Source organism: Strix uralensis, chromosome 19 (genome assembly GCF_047716275.1).
Source record: "Strix uralensis isolate ZFMK-TIS-50842 chromosome 19, bStrUra1, whole genome shotgun sequence".
In the NCBI taxonomy this organism is placed as follows: domain Eukaryota; kingdom Metazoa; phylum Chordata; class Aves; order Strigiformes; family Strigidae; genus Strix; species Strix uralensis.
The window spans coordinates 14187531-14212065 of record NC_133990.1 but is presented as its reverse complement, the minus strand read 5'-3'; the positions used below and the strand labels follow the sequence as shown (position 1 = coordinate 14212065).

The window sequence follows — 24535 nt, the reverse complement described above, 5'->3', positions numbered from 1 at the left end:
ACACAAGTCCTCTTACAGCTTGTCCAAAGAAAGATCAGGGTGTGTGAATTGGAGTCCAAAGTTGTTTCAGAAAACCCTCACTCAGCTGCTGAGAAATCCCTGTGGTTTCTTAAGTTTCAGTTGCAACTTTGATTTTGCCTTTGCAGCACCCCAGGCCTTTGCATCTGCCCAGAAATGGCCCTGTAAGAGCTGTTTCGCCCCATCTGCGCCCCTGGCATCGCACTGGGATCGCCAGGAGCAGCTTCTCTGCCTGGAGCCCTGATCTGGGAGACCTCGGGGCAGGGACCTCTCCCTGACCTCCCTTAAAAAAAAAAAAAAATGCAGTTACACCATTGCTCTTTCCATGCAGAGTTGGTGAGAAGCAGCTACCCCAGCGCTGCACTGCAAACCTCTTCCCCCACACCCTCCCAAAAAAAGCCTTTTCCGAATGCTGGGACTGGGGTGCTTGTCTCAGTGCCATCCCTGGCCTCCGCTGTGGCAGCGCCAAGCAGCTGCGGGACAAGCCGAGGAGGGCAGCACTCAGGGAGAGCCCAGCACCCTCTTTCCTTTACAGACAGTTGGGTCTTTAGCATAACCCCATTAATGAACCTCAGTGGGCAGCTGGCAGGGCAGCTGCTCTGCTCCCCAGAGTGCTCACCTCCTGCCAGCCAGGAATTTTCTCTCTGCAGCCACAGACTTCCAGGCTCTCAGCACCAGAAGCGATGCAGCCCAGAGGCTGCGGCCCCGTCCTCCCCTGTCTTGTGCTCCCACCAGCCACTCCTGCAAGGTCCATTTTAGAGGAAAGCCAAGCGACTTTCCCAGAGGAATTCTCTCCCAAAGCCAGCTCTCACAGAAGATTGCTTTCGCAGAATCACAGAATCATCGAGGTTGGAAAAGACCTTGAAGCTCCTCCAGTCCAACTATGAACCTCACACTGACCGTTCCCAACTCCACCAGATCCCTCAGCGCTGGGACAACCCGACTCTTCAACCCCTCCAGGGATGGGGACTCCCCCCCTGCCCCGGGGCAGCCCATTCCAACACCCAACAACCCCTTCTGCAAAGAAATCCTTCCTAAGAGCCAGTCTGACCCTGCCCTGGCGCAGCTTGAGGCCATTCCCTCTTGTCCTGGTGCTGGTTCCTTGGCTCAAGAGACTCATCCCCCCTCTCTGCACCCTCCTTTCAGGGAGTTGCAGAGGGCCATGAGGTCTCCCCTCAGCCTCCTCTTCTCCAGACTAAACCCCCCCAGTTCCCTCAGCTGCTCCCCATCAGACCTGTGCTCCAGACCCTGCACCAGCTCCGTTGCCCTTCTCTGGACACACTCGAGTCATTCAAGTAATTCGAGTAATTTGCTTTAACCCAAGACCTGTCTCTGTCTCAGCTAAAGAGCCCTACAACAAGCCTGTCTCCTTCCACATGCCCAAAGCCACCAGGTACTGCAATGCCCTGCTCCTTGGGCCGCAGGGACAGTCCTGCCAGGGGGACAGTCCCACTCTGCAGCAAAGGGGACGCTCCGTGTGCTCACACAGACCCACAACTAACTCACCTCCCTGCTCCACAGCACAGAGCAAAGGGGACCGCAGGCTCCATCCCTCTCCTCAGCGGCCAACCTCCAGCCTGGAGCCACGTGCACAACACGCCCGTTCACAGGAACCAGACTCGGGAAAGGAGCAGCCTGAGCAATTATTTGCTTAAAGACAAAGTTTCACTCTTCTTTCCGTGTGATGGGCCAGCACGGGTGCGGGAGACCCGGGCGCTCGGCATCGGCAGGCCACGTGCTGCGCGTCGCAGCAGGGCGTCGCAGCCGGGTCTTGGGAGTAATCCGCAACAGAGACGTTGTCGGCTGCAATGTCCTCCAGAGCCTGGGCGTAAGCCCTGCTGATTGCAGGTAGCACTGCCTGATACTCTCCAGATGCCACATCTAAAGGCTCCTGCTCCTGAATATCACGGTCCAGGTTGAAAATGAGGGGTGGCTGGTGATGCTCAGCTGGCCCAATGCTCCCATCGCAAGCCATCGCCCCTCCTGGGGAGGAAAAAAGAGAAAATCACCAGAGTTCCTGGCTGCCCAGGGATCACCTCTCTACTCCTCACCCGTCTGGGACAGCTCAGTCCCACCGTGTCTCAGCTTTGGGAGCCTGGGTCCTGCTGCTAGTCTGAGAGAGCTTGAGAGGCCAACGACCCCGGGTGGCAGAGCCACCACACAGACACAGCGGGGCACGTACGTGCTCCTCGCTGGGTCTGAATTAACCTGAGTTGGTTTTTACCTGTATCTGAAAGGAACCAAGAATTCCAGAAGTTTTTTTCCCAGACTTTACGCTCTCTAAAAGGGACGCAGTACCTGTGGTATAAAACGCCTTGTACTGAGCCAGCCGTAGCGCCTCTATCTCGCCGTCCTTCCCAGCTGCTCCGCTGTTGGGGTGGAGCAGAACCTGAAGGAAGAACAGAAAAGCGCCTGGCAGCCTGTTCCAGAGAAAACCTGCTCTGTGAGACCCACTCCCTCCCCAGATGAGACCACGTCCCACCCGTGCACACTTTTAGAGACACCTGGGCTCTGAGCAACGAAGCGAGTTTTGCTTGCCGAAGGGTGGGGTGACAGCAAGAGGGCACCGGGAAACAGCAGCATCTCTCTTGTGCCTTCCTGGCCCTGCATGCCAGGAATTTACCTCCCCAGACCAGTTCTAGTGATCAGGAAGGCGCGGGGGCTTTCAGCAGAGCAGGGCAGAACATTTCAGAGCCGGGCCGGTCTCGGGTGCTCTGTGTCACCCACCACTGCCCCATGCTGACGAGACACCCGTCTCACACAGCTCGGCTGCTGGCAGGGACAGCTCAGGGAGCCGAATCGTTGCCTGGGGCCAGCAGCGAGGCACAAGCTGAGGGTGAGCTCATGCGAAGCGGAGGCTGCACGGGTAGGTGAGGTGCTGGAACATCACCCCCGGTCCGTCTCCACTGCTGACTCACCCCGCTGTGCGAGCGCTCCCTTCCCTAACAACAGCCGTCCCGGCACAGGGAATGGGGGTGAGGAGGAAGGGAGGAAGGGAAGGGCGGGTTGAATCTCTCCCTTTCGGTATTTAGGACACTTGATCCGCGCAGGACGACTGCTTTGGCACACAGGAGGGAGAAGACAAGTGAGCTGGATGCTTCAGCGGGCTCATCTGTCAGATAATATCTGCTGCGGAGCCAATGGCTTCACTGAGGGGTGAGTCACTCGAGGTTTCCTCCCTGGGAATTGAGTTTAAAAGTGATTCAAGAAATTTCCACTGTGCTAAAAATCAGAAACATCTGCCGAAGTTGTAGGCAGCTGCGGTGCCAAGTTTAGTAACAGCGTTTGCAGCTGACCGGAGCGGTAATGCCTTAACAGGTGCCCGGCACAGAGCCCTGCCCCGGCACGCAGCACCGCCGGGCACCCCGCTCGGGCACCCCGAGATGTCGGTCCCACACTGCCTGCTCCGGGTGCAGCCGCCGTCTGAGGGGGGCTGGTTGGTAACTCACCCAAGAAATGCCAGGATTCAGGGTGGGGGGTGATTTCCTGTATTGCCCTCTGTTGCAAGGTAAATTTAAAAAAAAAAAAATCTTCTGGAGCTTGGTTTAAAAATCATATATTAGGGAAAAAAAATTAAGGGTGTAAAGTGGAAGAGGAGGTGCTGCAAGAAGGAAACCCCTGCTACAGACTCCCCTTATGCTGACACTCCTCAGTCTGAGTAAAACAGCTCCAAAGCAGAAATCAGCAAATATTCAAGGGCCTGTGAAGCCAAGGTACCAGCAACTGAATCAATTCATCTGCTTCCAGCCTAAAGCTTTGCCTACACCTTTAGCAGCGCAGCTGGGATGCTGCCATCTCAGTGTAAAGGGACTTAAATCTCCCTTGCTACCAGCAAGCACATTCCTAAACCTGCCTCATAAAACCCCACGCTAAGAAAATCTATTATAATTTACTGAATAATTAAGGAGCTTGTTTCGATTGAGCCCTTCCAAGAAACATTCCCAGGTCTGCAACCCTTCTACTGACCTGTGACTTCGTTATTTTAACAAAAAAAAAAAAAAAGGGGGGGGGGGGGAAAGCCTTTTCTCCCCAGAAAACCTGTCGTCTGAACTCGGCGTTCCAGGATGTTTGCACAAGCGAGCAAGCGCGTGGGGAGCAGGCGCACACCCCTCTGCCATTAAAGCTCATGGAAAGAGCTTATTTGTCTGACACTTGTACCCTTGATACATCTTGTAGGATGTGTTTATTTTTACTGTAAATAGCCTTCGCTCAAAACAGGACCTTGGCATCGCCCCAGCCCCGTCACAGGTTGTGCCGGTGCCGAGCGCGCGGGCTGGGACGTGGAGCGAGGTTACCCCGGGCCGCTCGCGCCGGGGAGCCTCAGCTGCCCCAGGGACCCTGTTAGGAAAGCGGCTGTGCGGAAACCGGGCGGCGGGGCCAGCAAAGGAACCGCTTTCAGGAGGATTTGTGTCAAGGAAAACCCTGCAGCATCAAAGGGGGGGCAGCTATCAGCCGCTCACAAGCGGGAGGTGAAAGGCGGAGAGCCAAGAAGGGACGGAGCGGGGACACGCGCTTGCTCCTGGTCACCCCGTGGGGCTGTGTGTCCCCCCAAGGTCACCCCGTCCTGTGGCAGCTGGATCACACCCCCCGGGGATGCTCACGCTGCTGGGATGGGCAGGGACAACCCGGCTGTGACCCCCGGCTGCCAGCCCCACAGGCGTTAATTCCCCCCCTGACTGCAGCACAACAACCCCCCCCCAAAAAAAGCGCTGGGCTGGGGTGATGCTGGGGAAGCCCCAGGAGCTGGTGGTGCATCACAGCTCAGGACTTTATTCCTCGGTCTGAAACACGCAGGAACGGCTGGCGTGTGCCCCTCCACTGCACCCTGACACCCGACCAACCATCGCTCCCAGTAAAGCATTTCCAGAAAACCATCACTCCCAGAAAACCATCGCTCCCAACAAACCACTGCTCCCAGAAAACCATCCATCCCAGAAAACCATTGCTCCCAGCAAACCATAATTCCCAGCAAATCATTGCTCCCAGCAAACCACCACTCCCAGCAAACCACCACTCCCAGAAAACCATCACTCCCATAAAACCATTGCTCCCAGAAAACCATCGCTCCCAGCAAAACATCGTTCCCAGCAAACCATCATTCCCAGAAAACCATCACTCCCAGCAAATCATTGCTCCCAACAAACCACCGCTCCCAGAAAACCATAATTCCCAGCAAACCATTGGTCCCAGCAAACCATCATTCCCAGCAAACCATAATTCCCAGCAAACCATTGCTCCCAACAAACCACCGCTCCCAGCAAACCATAATTCCCAGCAAACCATTGGTCCCAGCAAACCATCATTCCCAGCAAACCATAATTCCCAGCAAACCATTGCTCCCAGCAAACCACCGCTCCAAGAAAACCATCACTCCCAGCAAACCATTGCTCCCAACAAACCCTAATTCCCAGCAAACCATCGCTTCCAGCAGACCACCAGTCCCCGCTCCCAGTACCACACACGCGGGAGAAGAGGGTTAATCGCGAGGAGCACGGCAGAGCACGCTGGCCACATCCCATCCGCTTCCCCGCTTTATCTCACGGTTCAGCAGAGGGTTCCATAAATACGAAGCAAATACCAAAACCCTGATGGACGCAGAAAGCAAATCCAAGATCCCCACTGGGAGCTGGCTCGTGGTGCTCGCAGGAGGGTGGACTTTAAAAGCAAAATCGGGCTTTATCTGCAGGACTGCTATTAAAGCCACTTTTTTTTTTTTTTTTTCCCTTTGGGTTCTGCAAAAATCTTGTGCAACTCTGAGAAAAATGCATCGCCATACTGCTTGTTCTGTAACTGTGTTTTTTAGGCTTAAAGAAGCTGTCAGCAGCTCCTATTGTATGGGTAGAGAGCTGCAGGGTACGGGGCGAGCTGCCCCGCTCGAACATCAGCAACGGGCACGTTCCCCGGCCAAGGACTGGGGGGAGGAGGGCTTCATTATGGCTCGATCTGGCAAGATAAATAAAGCGGATGCAACTAGGTCCGAGCCCCTGGGGTCTTTTCTTTCCCACACTGATGTATCTTTTGCGACTGGGAAGGAGACACGCCGTGCCGGGCACCGTGGGGCTGCTGTGCGGGCACCCCTGGGGCAGCGGGCCCAGCTCACAGGAAGGCACGCCGAGCTGCGTGCATAGGCATTTTCACCTCTAATCCCAGATTTATGAACAAAGCGTAAACCAACTCTTCATTAATCCCAAAGCCCTTTAACCCTGGTACCCTGAGCCCAGCCTTGGCTCTCCTCCTCCTCCTCCGGGCCAGGGGATGATGCTCCCGTGGGGCCGCATGTTGCCAGCCCGGAGCTTTTCTCCCCACTTACCTGTTTTAACTCAGAGGCGGTGGGACCTGCTGTCAGCAGGGGGGTGTCACCAGGGGGGTGGCTCTGCCTTACCTTGTGCCCCACATCCGACCACCCAAAGAGAACCGGGGACACGTCCAAGCCGTCGAAGCGCCTGTTCGGGGGAAGCGCCGCCCCAGCCAGGGCCACCAGTGTAGGGAAGATGTCCAGGGTGCTGGGGAAAGAGGTGGCTTTCATCAGGGCAAGGGGTGAAGCACCCCGGAGGGTCCCCCCAACCCCACCTGCACCCTGCAGCCCCTTGCCTGGGGGGCACTGGGTGTGCTGATGGCAGGGGAGCACCTTGGTGGGGTGGGGGGGGCCGGCTGCTTCCCAGCACCCATCCCAACAGCTGAGCTCTGCAGAAAAGGTTAAAACCAGCTTCAAGCAGCGGCTGGGCCCCAGCAAGCCCTCGCCTCACACACCTCCCACCCCCGGCGCCGGCAGCTCGCCAGCACGGCGGGTTCAGCCAGGATCGGCCGCTCCTGCGCCCGGCAAATCCTGCACGGGCACGGCGGGGAGCGGGGCAGCCGCCATCCCTCCGCCCGGGGACACAGGGGAAGGCAGCAGGTCACCCTCCAGAGAAAGTGCTAGCACAGGGACTTTTTACGCCAATGACAGCAGATCCAGTGGCCCCAGGAAAATGTGGTCTCGCTTTTGCATGGCGCAGCACGAGCCGTTGCAGCCAGAATGGAAAATGAGAGCAGTGCTATTTTGTGCACTCCCACCAAAACGCCCGTCAGCATTTCCACCGTAAACCTCTCAGGGTTTTTCAGGGGCCTCAGCCACAAAAGAGTGCTCAGGGCTCGCCCTTGGTCACTTCCCGGTGTGGAGGGATGCAGGGAAGGAATGGGTGACCTGCTGTCCCTCGGGCTCCGTGGGGATGCAGAGGGACAGTCTCTGCTTTCCCACCTGCTACCTGTGGCCCCGTGGCCGGAGCTCGGCCACGGCAATTCCCCACCCACCGGCTCGTCCCCATGGTGCGGAGGGGCCACGGGTCGAGCAAAGTCATTGCTGGGGTGGGACGGGGATCACCCGGCCCTGCTGCCAGCCCCTCGCACAGCCTGGGCAAGGGCTTCCCCCTCCACCAGCCACCTCAACTCCAGCAGGACAGGGACAGCCCAGGAGCAGCCCCCACGTCTGACTTTGCCCCCCACATCCTGCTCCTGCAAGGCACAAGCATCTGTGTCCCCCCCCACCACAAAGCGCATCCTTCCCTCTCGCAGATGTGGTTACGGGGTGACCCCACACCTCTAAAAGGAGCTGCCTGAACTGGGGGTGTCCCACGGCCCCAGGGGACAGCGGGATGGCGGTGTGGCCAAGTGTCACATCCCAGCACTGCCCTCCCCAGGGACAAGGCTGTGGCATGGGAGCTGATGAGCCAGAAGCCACTGGTGCTGAGCGGCCGACAGGGACCCACCCCACACCCCTCCGGCTGCAAAACCCTCTTGGGGGATGGAAACTCCGGGGGCTCAGCTGAGGCAAGGAAATCGCTGCGGGAGGAGAAAACACCGGGGAGTACACAGGGTGCTGCCACGGTCCTGCCACCCCCGTCCCCCCATCGCCCTTCTCCCGCCACGGCTGCGTGAACAGAGAGAGAAAAGAGCCCAGGGCTTAAGGGCCCCCGGTTCTGCCATTCAACAAGTTTTAATTTAGCTGCTAAGAGACGGGGAGAACAAATAAGAACAAACACTGCTGAGAGGCAGCCCCGGTACACGCTCGCGGAGACGGCCCCAGCCACCAGGCGAGCCGGGAGGCGCCCAGAAAAATTCTGGCTCCCCGCTGCGCCCGAGGCAGAGCACAACCCTGCAGCACCTCGCTGAGGTCAGCCCAGGTCCACCCGAAAGGGAGCCCAGGGCAGTCCCATGGGTGCTCAGCACCCTCAGGATCAGGCCCCCAGCATGGTGCATGGTTGGGACTGCTGGAAACAGTCACCTAGGTGGGAGGACAATGGGATTGCGGGCAGAGGTGGCTGAAGGTCCCTCCCAGCCACCGGCAGATGTAACCCATGGAAAAACGCATGAAAAAAACAGGATTTTGGTCAAAGTTGGCATCAAAGCAAAGGCCTCACCAGCAGGCACATCCTGGGAGCCAAGCTGGGGAAGCCACGCTTGCAGGGAAAGGGGAAGCCATGCTGCCACCCCCCTGCCCTGGCCAAGAGAGGTTTAATAAATAAAGTCACTCCAGCGTCCTGCTGCTGTCCCGAACGCGGAGGAAAAAGGGCCTGAGAGGCAGAGCTGCGCGGGTGCTGCGCGGGCACTGAGCATCCCGGGCAGGATGGCAGCAGGGAGTGCTGCCCTGCCCTGCCCCGGCGATGACATGGTGCAGGCAGCTGCAGGCAGCTGCAGGCAGCTGAACCAGCTCTCCCCACACCCCAGCCAGCTTGCCCAACCTGCCCAGCCCCACGCTGCCGGCGCAGCCGGGGTGGTGCAATTCTGCTTCTTCACCACCCCACTGACCTATTTCTTCCGTGCCCTACTTTGGGTTGGGGCAGGGAAGGGCAGAAGTACAGCAGGTAGCTCCGACAATTAAATATAATTAAGAAAAGCCGACAAGGCAGTTTTCTGCAGAAACCAGCGTGCAGGTGCAAGTCCACAACGACGCATCAGCATTTTTCTGCTTCCCTGGCCCCTGGGCACACTCACCCTTGCTCACCGCTCCGCTCTCTGCGCCGGGGAGGATGCGAAGCCAAGCGACGCTGGGGAGAGGCAAGGCACAGGATTTTCTCCGAAGCCGGGTGGCAAAGGCTGTCAGTATTTTCATAACCTCAGGGGCAGAGGGAGGCTCACGCAGGCAGCTAATGCCTGCCCTTACCCAGCCCTGCCCTGCGGAGGTCTCCCAGCCACACCTGCATGCAGATGTCATCCCCTTCCCAGCGTCTTGGTCTTCCCCATCAGCTGGGGGGACAAGTCTTCAACCACCCTGTTTCACACGCTTGTCCTTTGGGAGATGTCCCCAAGGGTGACTCTAGGTGCAGAGAAAAGCCACCTGCCCTGACACAGTGCGAGCACTGAGCAGCCCCTGCTCTCCACATCCCTCCACGTCCCTCTGCGTCCCTCCACATCCCTCCACATCCCTCCACGTCCCTCCACGTCCCTCCACGTCCCCCTCTCAAGAGCTCAGGCCGTGGCTGGGACCGCAGTGGTGACAGCTTTCTGAGCACAAGCCATTGCTCATGTACCCCAGGCTGACTCCCTGCTGCCTCCCAAACAGGGGGTTGCCCCTTCCTGATGCCAGGACATGGCCCCACACCACCAGGCACAGCCCCGTGGCAATGCTGGGCTGTGCTGTGGAGGATGCCAGGTGCGCTGTGACTCCTGGGGAGCTACAGAGCTGCTTCCCGAGCACCCAGTGTGCAGCACAGCCCGTGCTGCTGATGGCTTTCTAGATTTCCAGCTGTCTGACCTGCTGGACCAGAGCTGGGGAATGCAGGAGATAAGGTCTTCGAGGAGATAAAGGGAATGCCTGGGAGGAGGCCGGTGGGACAGGGGATGGGGACGGGCACTGATCCTGCACGGGTTGGCAGCTCTGCCCATGTCCCAGCGGTCAGTCCATCCCCCAGCCATGGAGGGGAAGTGTTTGGAGGTAAAACCCAAGGGGTGCTGTGGGCACCCCATCCCCTCTGCCACCTCAGTGCCCCAGCTCACGCCTTGAACCTTCCCCCACTTGCAAACATCCAGCTCCCAGAGCTGCCCTCAGGCCACGTGAGGAGTAAACAGCTCCAGCTTATCTCCTGGACCTTAGAAACACCCAACACCTCCCCGGGGCCCACCAGTCCAGACCGGCTTCCAGCAGCTGGGACACATTCCCAACGCCCAGCAACCCCCCAGCCCCACCACCCTGACCTCCACCATGGGCTTCAAAGGATGAAAGGGGACGGGGCATCCCACTGCGCTGCCCCCAGCCCAGGCTGTGCCCCCCCTGCTGCGTCTGCTGCAAAGGAGGGCTGTAAAGAGGGGTGCAATCGCTGCAAGAGCCACACAGAGAGGTGCAATTGCTGCATGGAGCGGTGCACTTGCTGCATGCAGAGGTGCGATATTGCTGCAGTAAGGACCCCTCCACGCCACCCTCCGTGGGGCAGCGCTCCCCGGCGAGGCGAGGAGGGGGAGGCAGCAGCCCTTTCCCTCCGCTCTCTCCGGAAACGACAGAAGTCACTCGCTACCTCCCAGCCCGGCCGCATCCTGCGCTGATTGCAAGCACCATCTCTCCGGCCAGCCTTTCCCACAACCGCACCCTCCTCCACATAAAGCCATTCACAGACCACAAAGCCTAAGCCTGCTTCTTGGTGGAGAGAGAGAACATCGTCATCTTTTAATTATCGGGAGGCACTCAGCCACCGCGGCCAGGAGGCACACGGAGCCCAGTGGCTGCTAACGCCAACCCGCCAGCCTCACAAAAAGCCCTTTCAGCTCCTCTTTGCTGAAGCATTAAGTCTTACGGGCTTGGGAGAGGACAAAAGTACAGAGTCTGGCACAAGGCAGGCAATAACCAGCGCGGGGCAGCTGCTGCTGCCAAGATCCAGATCATCACCTGGGTCCCAGCACGGGGATGGTGTGTGCTTCCAAAAAGGGGGGCTGCCCTGCTCCCCAACACGATCCAGCCGGGCTCTTACCTGAGCAGAGCGTGGCTTGTCTGCTTGGCAGGGATGTGGCCAGGCCAGTACGCCAGCGCCGGCACCCGGTGCCCTCCTTCCCAGGTCGTTCGCTTCGCTGAGCTCCCACCTGCAAGAAAAAAGGGCAGCACTCAGCATCCCGCTGCCCAGGAGCTCTGCGTTGAGGGGAAAAACCTCCTGACCCGAGAGTTTCCCTGGGAAAGGAGCTACTCAGAGGCAGAGATGGAGTAAATGACCCCAAAGGAGGATGATTTCAGTGGAATCAGGGGAGGGAGGAGAGTTACAGGGGGGTTTTAAAGAAATAGGGAAAGGGGAAAGAAAGGGGGCTCAGTTCAGCAGTGCCTTGTGTTTCTCCTCTGCCCCAGCAAGAGATGAGAAATGCAGCCACTGCCAGAGCCACCACAGTTCCATCCATTTTTGATATCGGGTGAGAATACAGAGCAGGCAAAAAAATAGAGGAATTTATGCCAGGGGCTGCCCATGCAGACGGGCTGCGGCCCTCTGTGTGGTAAAGCACCAACAGCCCCCCCCAGCCTGCTGGAAACCTGCTTCGTTAAAAATACTGTCCTGCTGATAACCGTCCTGCTGGCTAATTAACATGTTCAGTTGTTTCCCTGACATCACCCAAAACACCCCTGCTCTGCCCTTGGGTTTGAGATGCACCGCTCAGGGAAGCTGCCTCGCCCCTTCCTCCACCTGGGCTGCTGAGCACTGAAATGGGGGTGCTGAGCAACAAAACGGGGGTGCTGAGCAACCAGATGGGGGTGCCGAGCAGCAAAACAGGGGTGCAGGGCACTGAAATGAGAGTAGTGAGCATCGAAACGGGCGGAAGGGTGTTACGAGAGCCTCTGCTTTGGCTGTAGCCCAAAGGGCTCCAGGCAGCTGCGGGGGGAAGGGGCTGGGAATGGGGCAAACAGAAAATCCCGACCCGATTCACCGAGCAAACTTCCCAGGCACAGCCTTTGTCCGCCCGCCTTTCAGCGTGCGCATGGCAACGGCGCTCACCCAAAGCCATTTCCTCCGGGCCGAGCCAAGAGCGAGGCGACGTCCCCGCTGTGGCACGGCCACCCCGCGCTCCTCCGCACTCCTCTGCAGCCCCACGCTGCTCCCCAGCCCAGCCCGGCCTCACCGGGAGCCACCACCTGATGCTCTGGGCATCGGGGCTGATCCTGCGCCCCCAAGCGCCGCCGCCGTACGGAGCCTGAGCGGAGAAGGACACGTGTGACACGGATGCCGCGGTGCCAGCGGCACGAGGAATAGTCCAGGGAAAAGGTTTCTGACCCTGCTGCCCATCCTGCCAGCACGGAGCAAGCATGTCCTCAAGCTCTACCACTCCCCACCCAAACTTTTGGCATTTCCCGCTGATGAACATCTCTTTGGGGCCTGAAGTGGTGGGGCACAGCCGGTACTGGGGTCTCTTGTGGCTACTGGAAATGTCACAGCGCGTCCAACACGTGTCACATACGGCTTAAGCAAGGTGCCTCGCCTGCCTTCAGACACCTGAGGAAATTATAGCAATTATAGCAATAAATAACAATTCTCCTCGCTGCATTTAGACTAAATAACTCATCCCCCCCGGTAAGGCAGCTGCATTTCAAGGGCTTTTCCATGCCTGGTCGAGGGGTCTCCAGGAGGACATCGGGTGGGTATTTCCCTCCAGCCACCCGAGTCCCTGTGGCTGGGCAGGACGCTGGAGCTGCCTGTGAATGAACTCACATTAACACTTCAGGCAGTAAACGGGGCTGAAACACCCCAAACCCAACCAGGGATTTTTCTCCAGAGCAGGGATGATGCAGCCCTGCTGCTGTGGGGACTGTGGAGGCCGTGGCTTTCCAGGAAAGCTGAACTGAGCGTTCCCATGCTGGGATGAAACCCCTGGTCCCCCTCCTGCCACACACAGCAGGTCCCCGGCACAGGGACACTGAGTCTGGAGCCTCCCAAACCTGCCTCAAAACATGCTCAGCATCACATCCCCAAAACGTGCACCTCCATCCCGGCACCCCCCTTGTTGGGCGCTTGGCCCTGAGGTGGGAGATGGGTTTTTGGGGCGGGCTGGAGGCTGCGGGAAGCTCCCCAACAGGAGAAGGGGTCAGCACACACAGAAGTGCTGCTCTCTCCGTGTGAGGACTGACTCCAGTGACCACCCGAAATCAATGGAAAACATCCCTGGAATTTGGGTTGGACCCTAAAAGGAAACGCCAAGCTATGTGAAACGTATAGAGTGCCGAGCAGCCCCTTGTCCCCTGCCCTCCTGCTCCTCAGAGGGCTTTTCCCGGCCAGGGAAGGGGGGGACACACAATGCCCCTGGGGTGGGATGGCCAAGCATCCCACCCCCCACGCCAGCGGGTGTTTGCAGCGTTAGACCAGCCGGCAGCAGACAGTAACACTGGGCTGGCTTTCAAAACATCCATGCAACCACCAGCCGAGGGATTTCAGAAGTCATCCTTCCCAGGCAGTATTTACAGCCAGCTCCGAGAGCCCTGCCAGCCCGACCTCCTCCCCAGCCTCCCGCGATAGCCACGGCTCGGGGTGTTTTCGCAGGGCAGCAAGAGGCTGGAAAGGGGCCGTGTTTTCCCAGCTTTGTTCCCAAACGCTGGACTGCCTGTACCATCTGCTTCGACTTGTGACCGTTGGTTGCTCAAGAGCAACCCAGGTCGTCAGCAGGGTTTGTTTACTAAGAAAAAAAAAAAAAGAAATAATTAAGGTTACGATTTCATCCCCGGGCCAGCCGAAGGAACGGGAAAGCGAGCCAGCCCAGCGGCAGCGTTTGCCCAGGGAAGTGGCCACGGTTGCATCGCCGGGGTGTCAGGAAGCGGAGGAGGAAAGAGGTGCTGCCGCCCGCGGCCCCTCGGCCGCCGCTCCCTCCCCGCTGACCCCGAGCAAAGAGGGGAACCGAGCCCGGCGTGCGTTTACACTGCGTAATACAAGCAGAAGTGGGAAACGCCTGACTCATGCATGCTTCTGGCCGCTCCGACTGAAATAAACCCACCAAGCAGATGGCTTGGCCGGAAAAGGAGGAAAGGCAGGAAAAAGAAATAAAAAACAAATGATGGAGAGAAAGAAAAGCAAAGTTCCGAGGTGCCGAGAGGGCTGCCGGGCACTCTCCTCTGGGCGGGATGGGGCTGGGGGCTGTGAGACCCTGCTGGAGCCTGGGGTGGTGAGGGCATCCCATCCCCAAAACCAGCAGCCACTCACCTCAAACTCCAAGGTAACAGGGAGCGGGGGGGGCCCATCCCCCCCCCAGCAGCAGTTTTAGGGGAAAACTTGACTGTTTGAAAGAATAAAATTATTCTGGGGTGTCTTCAAGGCAATGCTCCCCAGCCAGCGGAAAGGTTGGGGAGTGAAGTGTTCCCCATGTCTCCCTCGGTGGGCGATGAAGGGCTTTGTGGAGCAGCTCCCCTGCACCCCTGGGGACAGGGACACCCCCCCCTCCATGCTGCCAGGTTACCTCGCTGCCTCTGCCAGGCCCCCATGAACGGACCCAGGCGTCCTGCCAGCTCACACTTCTGTGCCCAGGGCCCGTTGTCACCTGCAAGAGAAAGAAATGTCCCCATGAGAGACACCGGGACCAGGGGGCTGGGAGGGGACACCTCCACAACGGGGGGGTAGGCAAGGACAAGTGGCCTCTCCATCCCATCCCTATGATGCATTCCCACATTAGCAAGAGCAGTGGGTTGATTTATTTTTATTTCTAAAAGTTTATTTTCAAGGGCTAGGGCTGCCCAAGTCCCGGGTGAGGGGCTGGAGCAGAGCTGGGGTGCAGGGTGGGGGGGCAGTTGCCACCAGCTTTGGGCGTTAATGAGCAGCGGAGCAGTTCCTGTCGTCAGGAGCAAGACATCCTCATTAGGGAGGCTGCTCAGCGAGAGCGGATTTGGGCTTCTTAATGAATGAGGATTTGCAGTTTAATTAGGCACGGCCCTGCCGGTTCAGCCTTGTGGCCGAAGGGGGGGTGGCGGGGTGGGCACCCCGCTGAGCGGCCGCAGACCCCCAGGACCCCCATCCCCACGATGTGATGGCCCCAGGCAGCTTGGCTGTGGCTGCTGGTGTCCCCCCCAGTCCGTGGAGCAGCTGGGAGCACGCAGGGCAGGGGACAAACACGGGTCGTCCCCCGGCATCGTGCCACCGCAGCCGGTTGGTTTTCCTGCTGTACCTGTGAACCACAGGAGCGTGTTGCCCTTCCCGTGGCTGTCGGCGACCCGCTTTATCCGTCCTACCAGGGCATCCATCTCGCTCAGGGAGGCTCCATAGATGCCCCTGCCCGAGGCGGGGGGGGGCAGCGGGGGGACCCCCAGCGGGACGTGCATATGGGCCAGCGCCAGGTAGAGGAAGAAGGGGCGGCCGCTGTCGCTGTGCAGAGAAGAGGGGAAGAGCGTTCAGCCGGGCTGGGGAAGCAGGAGGTCACCAGGGTGGTGGCACTGCCGAGCCTAGGGACACAGTCCTGGTGCCACCCCTGCCTCTGCCACAGCTTGAGGGGAAAAACCTCCCTGTGTGCACCAGAGGCTGCAAACCCGCCAGGCACCCGCTCCCCTTGCAGGGGGGATGCTTGGTGCAGTGTGAGCTGCTTCTCCATGGCTCCTGCTTAAACCTCCCCGCATTGTCCATTGTCCTTCCGTTTGGGATGGGCTTGTCCCTTCCTCCATCTCCCAGTGTCCCACAGCCAGCGGCATGCCAGCCGCCAGCCAAACACCCGCCGTCGGTGCACCCCTGGCACCCACCTGCCTTCCTCCCCTCTCTCACGGGGCCCGTTCTGGCCCTTCCTCCCCCTCCCCAGCACGCACTCAGCCCTAGCCGGTGATTTAGCAGAGGCCGAGCAGCAGAAGGACACCCCCACCGACCCTGAGTGCGGCATCGGCGCTGCCGAGCAGCCCTGGACAAGGAGCGCAGCACGTTCGCTCGCCGCGCGCTGCCCCGCTGCCTGTTTGCTTTTAAATCATCAGAGGACATGTCCTGTTTTCTTGTTTACAGCTATATTTATCTTCTCCAATGAGGCCTGCTCTTCCTCAGGGACCTCCGACGGGAAGGGTGGGATGGCGAGTGGCGGGGAGGGGCCGGATCCCGGGGACGTGCCCCGGCCCGCGCACGCGCCCAGCTCCGGCCACCCCATCGCTGCCTCCAGAAAGCTTTCGGGGCCCCTCCGACGTGTGTTTCAGCACTTCCTTCCTTTACCCGTCACCCACCTGGGGATGGAAAATGAGTAAATCCCATCCTGGCCGGAGCTGCCGCATCCTTCCCCAATGGCACTGGAGCCCTGCGAAGGGTTGTGTCCCCCTGGCTCCCTGCCCAGCCCCTGCAAAACGCTGATGGGGTGCTGATGCATCCCTCGCAAATCGCCGCTGCGAAAGGCTACGCGGCACCTCTCCCCTCGGGATGCCGGAGACCCTGGAGAGGGGAAAGCTGCTTCCCCAGCTCACATCCCTCCTGGGAGCACCGGGTGGGCTCCATCATCCAGACAGACTCATGACCACGGCGTTCAGCTGAACATCCCGCTTGCTTTTCGCATCAACATTTCAGAATTCTCCCGAAAATTGAGCAAACATTTAATCAATAACTTAAGACAAACGCCCCTGACTTGTGCTCACATGTTCGCTGCGCCCTAAGTGTCCCAGACAGAGCCAAGTTTCACTGCCATGAATTGCTCAACCTTGACACGACTGGTTAAAAAAACACCGAGATGACAAATCCGGTGTTCTTTTGTTGCCCCGTAATGAATGAGTCAGGCAGAGGAAAACTAGAATAAGCCATCAAAGAGGAGAGAAAAGGCAGGCACCTGCTTAATCCTGTTCTCCATGAATGCAGATAACCCCAAAATACTATTTGGAGTTTAAAGGTTTTTCCTATTAACCCAGAGCTCACCTGCTTGGTTTCACAGCCAAAGAGCATCCTCGCAGCCCGGAGGGCTGGGGGTTTACAGGGGAGGAGGGACCGTTGCTGCCCCGCAGCCCTGGTGCAGCGGCCGGGTCACACTGCGGCCGATTCTTAGTACCCAAAGGGGATGAATTGTAGGTATTGTGCGCACAAAACAGTACCCAGGCTTATAAAGAGCCATTTCCCCGCAGGCTGCTCCCTGCCCAGCCCTTTGTTTGCCCCCGTTACCCAAACCTTTCCCCAGCTCACCCACAGGCCCCCCCCGCCGTGGCCCTTCCCTGGGTCTGTGTTATCCCTGGGTGCAGGCGCGGGACGGGCTCGGGCACGGCTGCCCGGCAGCGCTTCCCCTCCTCACGCTGCAGGGAGGCGTTTTGCAAAGTCACAGCTCATAATCTGCCAATAATAGGGATTAAAATTACACAACCCGTCAGCAGGGCTTCAGGGTCGTCGTCTCGGAGGAGCCGCTTTGCTCCTCGGGGAAGAGGAGCCCCCGCACGCCTGGGGAAGACTGACCCTGATCCCACGGATCCCGGAGCACTTTATCCCCAAAACGGTTCAAACCCCACGTACGGGGTGAGTTTAAGCACCTCTGGGTGCTGCTCCGGTTCCAGCGCTGGAGCTGCCATCGGCAGCCACGCAGCACCCACTTCCACACCCCCACCAGCACCCCCCACCCACAGAGGCACCCCTACTGCCCACCCCACTGCCGCCTCGCCCCATGCCACCGTGGAGATGGAGAGAGGGACGGGGGACAGATGGGTGGCAGTGATTCACAGAATCACAGAATCATCGAGGTTGGAAAAGACCTTGAAGATCCTCCAGTCCAACCATGAACCTCACACTGACCGTTCCCAACTCCACCAGATCCCTCAGCGCTGGCTCAACCCGACTCTTCAACCCCTCCAGGGATGGGGACTCCCCCCCTGCCCTGGGCAGCCCATTCCAACGCCCAACAACCCCTTCTGCAAAGAAATCCTTCCTAAGAGCCAGTCTGACCCTGCCCTGGCGCAGCTTGAGGCCATTCCCTCTTGTCCTGGCGCTTGTTCCTTGGCTCAAGAGACTCATCCCCAGCTCTCTGCACCCTCCTTTCAGGGAGTTGTAGAGGGCCATGAGGTCTCCCCTCAGCCTCCTCTTCTCCAGACTAAACCCCCCCAGTTCCCTCAGCCGCTCCCCATCAGACCTGTGCTCCAGACCCTGCACCAGCTCCGTTGCCCTTCTCTGGACATGCTCGAGTCATTCAATGGCCTTTTTGGAGTGAGGGGCCCAAAACTGAACCCACTCATCGAGGTGCGGCCTCACCAGTGCCGAGCACAGGGGTAAGATCCCTTCCCTGTCCCTGCTGGCCATGTTATTGCTGATACAAGCCAGGATACCATTGGCCTTCTTGGCCATCCAGGCACACTGCTGGCTCCTGTTCATTCTCTTCCTCCCTCCCTCTCTTCCTCCCTCCCTCCCACCCACGCTAGCTGGGATCTCGCTGCAGTCGCCCCACAGAGCACAGCCCAGCTCTGAGGCTTTGACCTTCCTTGTAAATCACAGAATCACAGAATCATTCAGGTTGGAAAAGCCCCTTGGGATCATCGAGTCCAACCATCAGCCCGACTCTACAAAGTTCTCCCCCACCCCACATCCCCAACAGCTCATCCAAACGACCCTTAAACACACCCAGGGATGGGGACTCCACCCCCTCCCTGGGCAGCCTATTCCACCCTCTGACCACTCTTTCTGTGAAAATTTTTTCCTAATGTCCAGTCTGAACCTCCCCTGTTGGGGTTTAAAGCCGTTCCCTCACTAATTACCTGTGAGAAGAGACCAGCACCAACCTCTCTACAATGTCCTTTCAGGTAGTTGTAGAGAGTGATGAGGTCTCCCCTCAGCCTTCTCCTCCTCACACTAAACAGTCCCAACAGTGGTTAGAGGGGACGCACTGAAAGGCTTCCAGGGCGAGTCCTGCAGGACCCCGGTGACAGCCTCGGTGGCCTGTCCGTTCTCCAGCGGGTTGGGAATCCAAGCCATGGAGAGCCCATATCTGCTCCCCAAGAACCAACAGGCAACAACCCGTCCCCCCCTCCCAGCACCGCATTGACGTGATGCGCAAGACTCTTTGCAGCGACCCCCGAGTGGGTGGGGCGGCCTCTCACCTCGCCCGGCGGATGAACCGCGCCGCCTCCTCCGCGTAGCGTGTCGTCAGGCTGCTGAGGTTGACGGGCTGTTGGACGATGGTGACATTCTCGAAGAGAGGAAGGGCCACCTCCGTGTAACAGTCCTTCCCCCCGATCCTGCTGGGAAGAGGCCACCCCACACTCGTCACCGGAGCGGGGACCAGCGTGGCAGCAGGTGTGGAGCCCAACTGCTCTCCTGACTTTGCAGAAAGACGAGGAGGGGAGGAGAAAGAGGACGATGCCGATGTCCCCATGGCACAGGGACAGACACCCCTCCCCGACCTGCGCCCTGCTGCGGGGTGCACACGGGGGACACTGGGTGCATGGAGCATAAGGGGAGGTGACTGCAGCAAAGGGCAGCTCTCAGGACTGGGGACACCAGTGCAAATACCCACTCCTCGCGCCAGCACTCGAAACCCCCACGTGCCCCCGTACCTGGCAGCCGCGCCGAGACGTGGGCAGGGCGGGCAGGGCGGCAGGTTGTAGCCAGGGGTGTCCGTGCAGCCCATGTCGTGGCTGTAGGGGATCCCGAAGTAGTAGTCAAAGCCTGAGGGGCAAGCAAGGGTGTCGGCGGGGACAAGGCGACCACGGGATGCTCGGCTCGTCCCCGCTGGCACAGTCCTTACCGCGGAAGCTGGGGTGATGGCGGCCGTGGTGTCCCAGGTGCCACTTGCCTGCGTGGAAGCCACAGAACATCATTTCAGAGGTTAAGAGAACTACAGCCACCACCAGTCATCACCCACGAGGTGCCCAAAGCTCTGAGGGCTTTAATCTAGCAACCAGAAAGGCTACTTTTGTGCTGGCCACATTTCCAGAATGTCTTTTTTTTTTTCCAAAATTCGGAAAAAATGTATAAGGTATCTCGTGCCTGTGCAAATCAGCTGCTCCCAGCCTTAAAAGGCTCTTTCATGCATTTGTGTTCAAAGGAGACAACTTTCTAACCCCTCCCAAACAACCAGCTTCATCCTCTGACCTCTGCCAAGCGCCTGCTCCCACTGAATGCGCCGATCCAAGAGGGAGAACTGCAAAAACTGTGGGGGAAAGGAGAAACCAAGGGCTTTTCTGCCAGCGCAATGTGCACAAGCAACAGGACCTGCGGGTGCAAAGGGCTCGCTACCAGCTGGGGCTCGCGCGGGCCGGGGGGACCCACAGTGACAGGAGGGTGCCCAAAGCCACGGGGCCAGCACCAGTGGCATCACCCCGGTGTGGGATGTGGGATGACAGAGCTGCTGTGCACGGGCACGAAAATCCGGTGCGTTCCCTGCGAGTTGAAGCAATTAGAGCTTAAATGGAGAGCTGGGGAGGGACTGGATTTCAGGTAATATCGTATGTTTGAAAATGAAGATTTTAAGCTTGGGATTGCAAAATCCAAGGGGGAGGTGCAAAATCTCTCCCACATGATCCTTTAGACTTTCCTTTATTTGCCAGTGTTTCACCTAAATACCTGCGGATGGACACGGGCACATTCGACCCCCCCCCGCCATCGCCCCCCACCCCGGACGCAGCCTCGGCACGGCAGGCGTTACCTATAGCCCCCGTGCTGTACCCAGCCTCCCGCAGCACCTCGGCCAGGGTGGTCTCGTTCAGGGGGAGGCCGCCCACCGACGTGACGGCGAAGTTGTGGGTCACCCCGTTGCGTGCCCCAAGGCGCCCCGTGAGCAGAGAGGCACGGGACGGGGAGCAAGTGGATGCAGCCGAGTGGAAATCCACGAACCTAGAAAATGAAAGGACCTTTCGGTCACAAGCCCCTGCGCGGTCCAACGCTGCTCCCTCCCTCCCTGCTCCCCTGCATGTGTCCCCTTCTGCCCCAGGATGAGGGTCTGGAGTGGAGGATGAAGCTCACAGGTCGCAGCAGGGATGGATGGACCTGCACCCCAAGGTGCTGGGCACCAGCCACCCTCCCCGTGCACCCAAAACCCCCTTCGCCTGCCAGGAAAACCCCCTTTGCTGTGGGACAGAGTAACCAGGGATGCTCGGAGGGGGCTGGGGAGGGGGGACAGATGTTACCTCATCCCTTCGGCCGCCAACTCATCCAAATGCGGGGTCTCCTTCGTCTCTGCCCAGTTGGCCCCAAGATCCCCCCAGCCCATGTCATCTGCCAGGATGATGATGAAGTTGGGCCACCCATATGCTGCCCAGGGAGCCGAGAGCCCCACCAGCACCGCGGCGAGCACCAGCACCACCCGCGGGGAGGGGGTCCCCATGGTGCCACCCATGCTGGGGCACCAGCGGCTTCGTCTTCCCCAGACTCCCTCCGCTGCGACCCTGGGGATGCAGCTGAGCTCTCCACGGGCCCTCGCAGCGATGCAAATGTCCCCTCTTTAGCTGCTCCCGCAGGGCTGGGTCCGGGTGGTCCAGGTTTGCTCCCTTGGCTACCAACAGAGCTGCAACATCTCCTCCATGTTTCGCACCCAGGCACAGCTGATATTCCTGAAGTCGGTGCCAGCAAAGGTGTTATTCTTAGAAGACAAAAACACCCTTTGAAGTCACTGTCACTCTATTTTTAACTTTCCTTCCTTCCTGGTAAATATCTAATTAGACACCAAACCAAAGTGGTATTTTTCCCTCCAGAAGTGTGCTCGATCTGTGGCAGCAGCTCCTCTCCCCTCACCGCAGCCGCAGGGATATTCACATCCAACAAATGGCTCTTTCCCTGCAGACCACGCTCCTCGGCTCCCCTAAGCGCTGCCCTCCCTTGCTTCAGGAGGATAAATAACTGTCGTGGCTCTGCCTGTGACTGTTGGTCCGTCCTTCACCTTGCACAGCTACAGCATCCCCTGTGCAAGAGAAACAAGACACAGTCAGGACCTGCCGGAGCCCTCCTGCATCTCAGCCCAGGGCAGAATGCTGTATCCAGGCACCAAGACTTTGCCTTTGAAGTTGTATTTTTTGCTGCCTGGCTCATGATGACTCAACTGGAAAGGACTGGAAAAAACAAGTGCCCCTTTCCCGCATCCATCGCTCGGGCTGGGATGGTTTCCCATGGTGCTGTTATCCCCAGGGAGCAGCGCTGCTCCCTCCCAGCACCGTGGGGGGCAATGTGCAGGGCCTTGCCTTCATTTGTAACAAATGAGAAGTTTCTAGAGCTCATTTTTTAAATTTAGTTCTGCTCACGATGCCCCACTGCTGTCGGCGGGTCAGAGCAGGCAGCGCAGCCGCCTTGGGGCACCGGGAGGGACCTGCTCCTGGAGGCAAGAATGCAGAAATCCAAGCAAACCCAGAAGTCAATAAACCCCAGAAATACCTGGGTTTACAGGATTAAGCACATACGGTTGCTTAGGGCAGGATTTGGCCTCCAGGGGTGGAGAAATTCAAGGACAAACACCCCAAAGACCGATGGCAGAGATGGAGCTGTGAAATACCACGTCTTGAGCACAAAGTTATGGCCAAAGGGAGATGAAGAGGCAGAGATTTGCCAAAAACCTGCCGAGCCCTGTGTGAGGAGCTCTGCAACGGCCGTGGGAATGGTGTGGGGACCAGATGGGGACAGCTGGGGGCCAGTGGGACCCAGCTGGGACCACCACTGCAGCAGATGTCCCCAGCTGGTACCAGCAACCTTGGAGGAGGAACATGCCACGGAATTGTCACACAGCCAAGCAGGACAACATCCATGAATTCAAACTGGGAGGGCGAGGAGAGAAGCTGATGCTGGAAAACAAAAGAGAAGGGGACAGGAGGAGGCAGGAGAGGGAATACGATGAGCCCCATCTGTAGGCCAAGAGGTCTGTAGCTGGCAAAGCAAATTACTCCCAGGTTTCGCTGTTCACATCTTTAAAAGCCTTGGGCTGTCGCTCAGATCAGCAGTTTCAGGACTGCAGTGATCAGGGGTGTGATTCCATTTATAATTCATAGCTCAGAGCATCAATTTAGAAACTTCCATCCGAGGGCCTTGAAGCTCTCGGTACATGAATTCAGGGGGGTGGGATGCGGTGGGTCGGTGACTTGAGCCGCGGGTGGGGGCTGAGCTGTGGGAGAGGCTGCATGGCCCTGCCCAAACGAAGTGCACGAGCCCAGCTCCCGTTCTGCACCCTAACTGCAAACCCACAGCTCGTCCCTCGTGCCCTGAACTGCCAAAGAGCAAGAAGAATCAAGGTTAGGACATGTTTGATGGTGGCTAAATCGCCTTTATTTTCCCATAAAAAAAATCCCTTTGCAGTTTCTTTGGAAAGCCCTTGGGGTTTCTTTGGGGGATGGGTGCTTGAAAGGAGCAGCCCTGCTTCAGTCCAACACCCCCATGCAGGGGCTGAGCCCGGTTGGACTTGAGCCACCAGTTACACAGGAACAACATGGATTAACTCGGGCACGGCCTGGGGTGATCTCAGCCCCACCTCAGCCCTCTGGCAGGGCTCTCCGCAGGGGGATGGAGCAGATCACCCAGCACTAGAATCGGTTTTGGGGAAAAAATAAAGCGACAAAGCTCAGCTGAGCCCCACATAACCATCCCAGCTGAGCCGTGCCCAAGGCGGGTGATGTTGAGGCTTTCCAGGAAGCCACACCACGTAATCCCACCCTCCAGCACCTTCACCAGCATCCAGCAGCTCCTGGGCCCCTTTGCCAGGCTGAGCATGGTCCCTGCACCGAGCCCCAGCCCCTCCGAGCATCCTCCACCCATCCCGTCCCCAGGGGGTGGCCCTGCACCACGCAATGTGCACCGGGGACCCCCAGTTGGCACCTGCAGCCACCCAGAAAAACTGAGAAAAACCCAAGGGAGCCAAACCTGTGTTCACCCACAAACCTCTGTCCTTTCCATTTACTTTGGGGAGCGACGCCAGGACGACACGGCTAACAAAAACAATCAAAACCATTTTCAAAAGACACTCTCTTCTTTCTAAATTACAGGGGAAAGTCATCCAGGGCTGAAGTTTATGCATTAGAGTCAGACAAAACTTCTTGATCTCTGGTGCTCGGAGGCCATTTGAAGGAGAGGTGGATCACAGCCTGTGGAAGGTGGGATGTGCCCGCCCAGCTCTCGCCAGCCTCCTGCAGAGCCGTCCCCATCCTCCACAGCAGGTCCCAGCCCCAGCACAGCACCAGGCCGTCCTCTGGAGTCGACTCCAGCATGCTCTGCTCCCAGCTCCTTGGTAGAGGCACCTCTCCAACCCTTTTGATCTCAGATTCCCGGGTGAGCCGGCTCTGCGCTGCGCACGTCCTGCGGCAGTGCCAGGGCGGTTGTGGGGAGCCTCCCTGGGACGAGCCCCGTTTCCCCCACGCCAGGACCCACGCTTCAGCAGCAACTCTGTTCCCCTATAGCTTTGCTACAACATGTAGAGCTGAAGGACCATCTTTCAGCTATTTTTGCAAAAAAAATTAAGCGACGCGGAAGAGATTCCCCCGGGCTGACTATGGTGGGAGCACGGTTGTTGCAGCACCTCACTTGGTGCCAAGCAGGACATGTTGCGTCGGTGGTTACAGCTCGATGAGCTGCCTGGGCAGAATCACAGCCAAGGATTGAGGCCTCCAGATAACCGGCACCGGCACCGTGCTCCTCGCCGGCATCGCTCGGGCCGGACGCTGTGCTCATGGGCTTCACCGCACCCACCTTGTACCAGGGAA

The 24535-nt window shown here is 58.7% G+C and overlaps 1 protein-coding gene across 2 annotated transcripts in view; it reads right to left on the bottom strand.

Moving 5' to 3' along the window:
- Positions 1 to 1643: 1643 nt before the first annotated feature.
- ARSG (arylsulfatase G) overlaps positions 1644 to 24535 on the bottom strand; it is a 28234-nt gene continuing 5342 nt past the window's right edge. Inside the window, exons 2-12 of one of the 2 annotated variants that reach the window (XM_074889140.1) lie at positions 20990 to 21759; positions 20509 to 20696; positions 19609 to 19656; positions 19418 to 19529; positions 18962 to 19102; positions 15106 to 15302; positions 14404 to 14484; positions 10956 to 11064; positions 6401 to 6521; positions 2317 to 2407; positions 1644 to 2001 (exon numbers count right to left, since the gene is read on the bottom strand). In XM_074889140.1, coding sequence (XP_074745241.1) covers positions 1670 to 2001; positions 2317 to 2407; positions 6401 to 6521; positions 10956 to 11064; positions 14404 to 14484; positions 15106 to 15302; positions 18962 to 19102; positions 19418 to 19529; positions 19609 to 19656; positions 20509 to 20696; positions 20990 to 21198 — 1629 coding nt within the window. In that variant the 5' untranslated portion in view covers positions 21199 to 21759 and the 3' untranslated portion in view covers positions 1644 to 1669. The remainder of the gene's footprint in view (positions 2002 to 2316; positions 2408 to 6400; positions 6522 to 10955; positions 11065 to 14403; positions 14485 to 15105; positions 15303 to 18961; positions 19103 to 19417; positions 19530 to 19608; positions 19657 to 20508; positions 20697 to 20989; positions 21760 to 24535) is intronic. The other variant, XM_074889141.1, reaches the window with a different exon arrangement.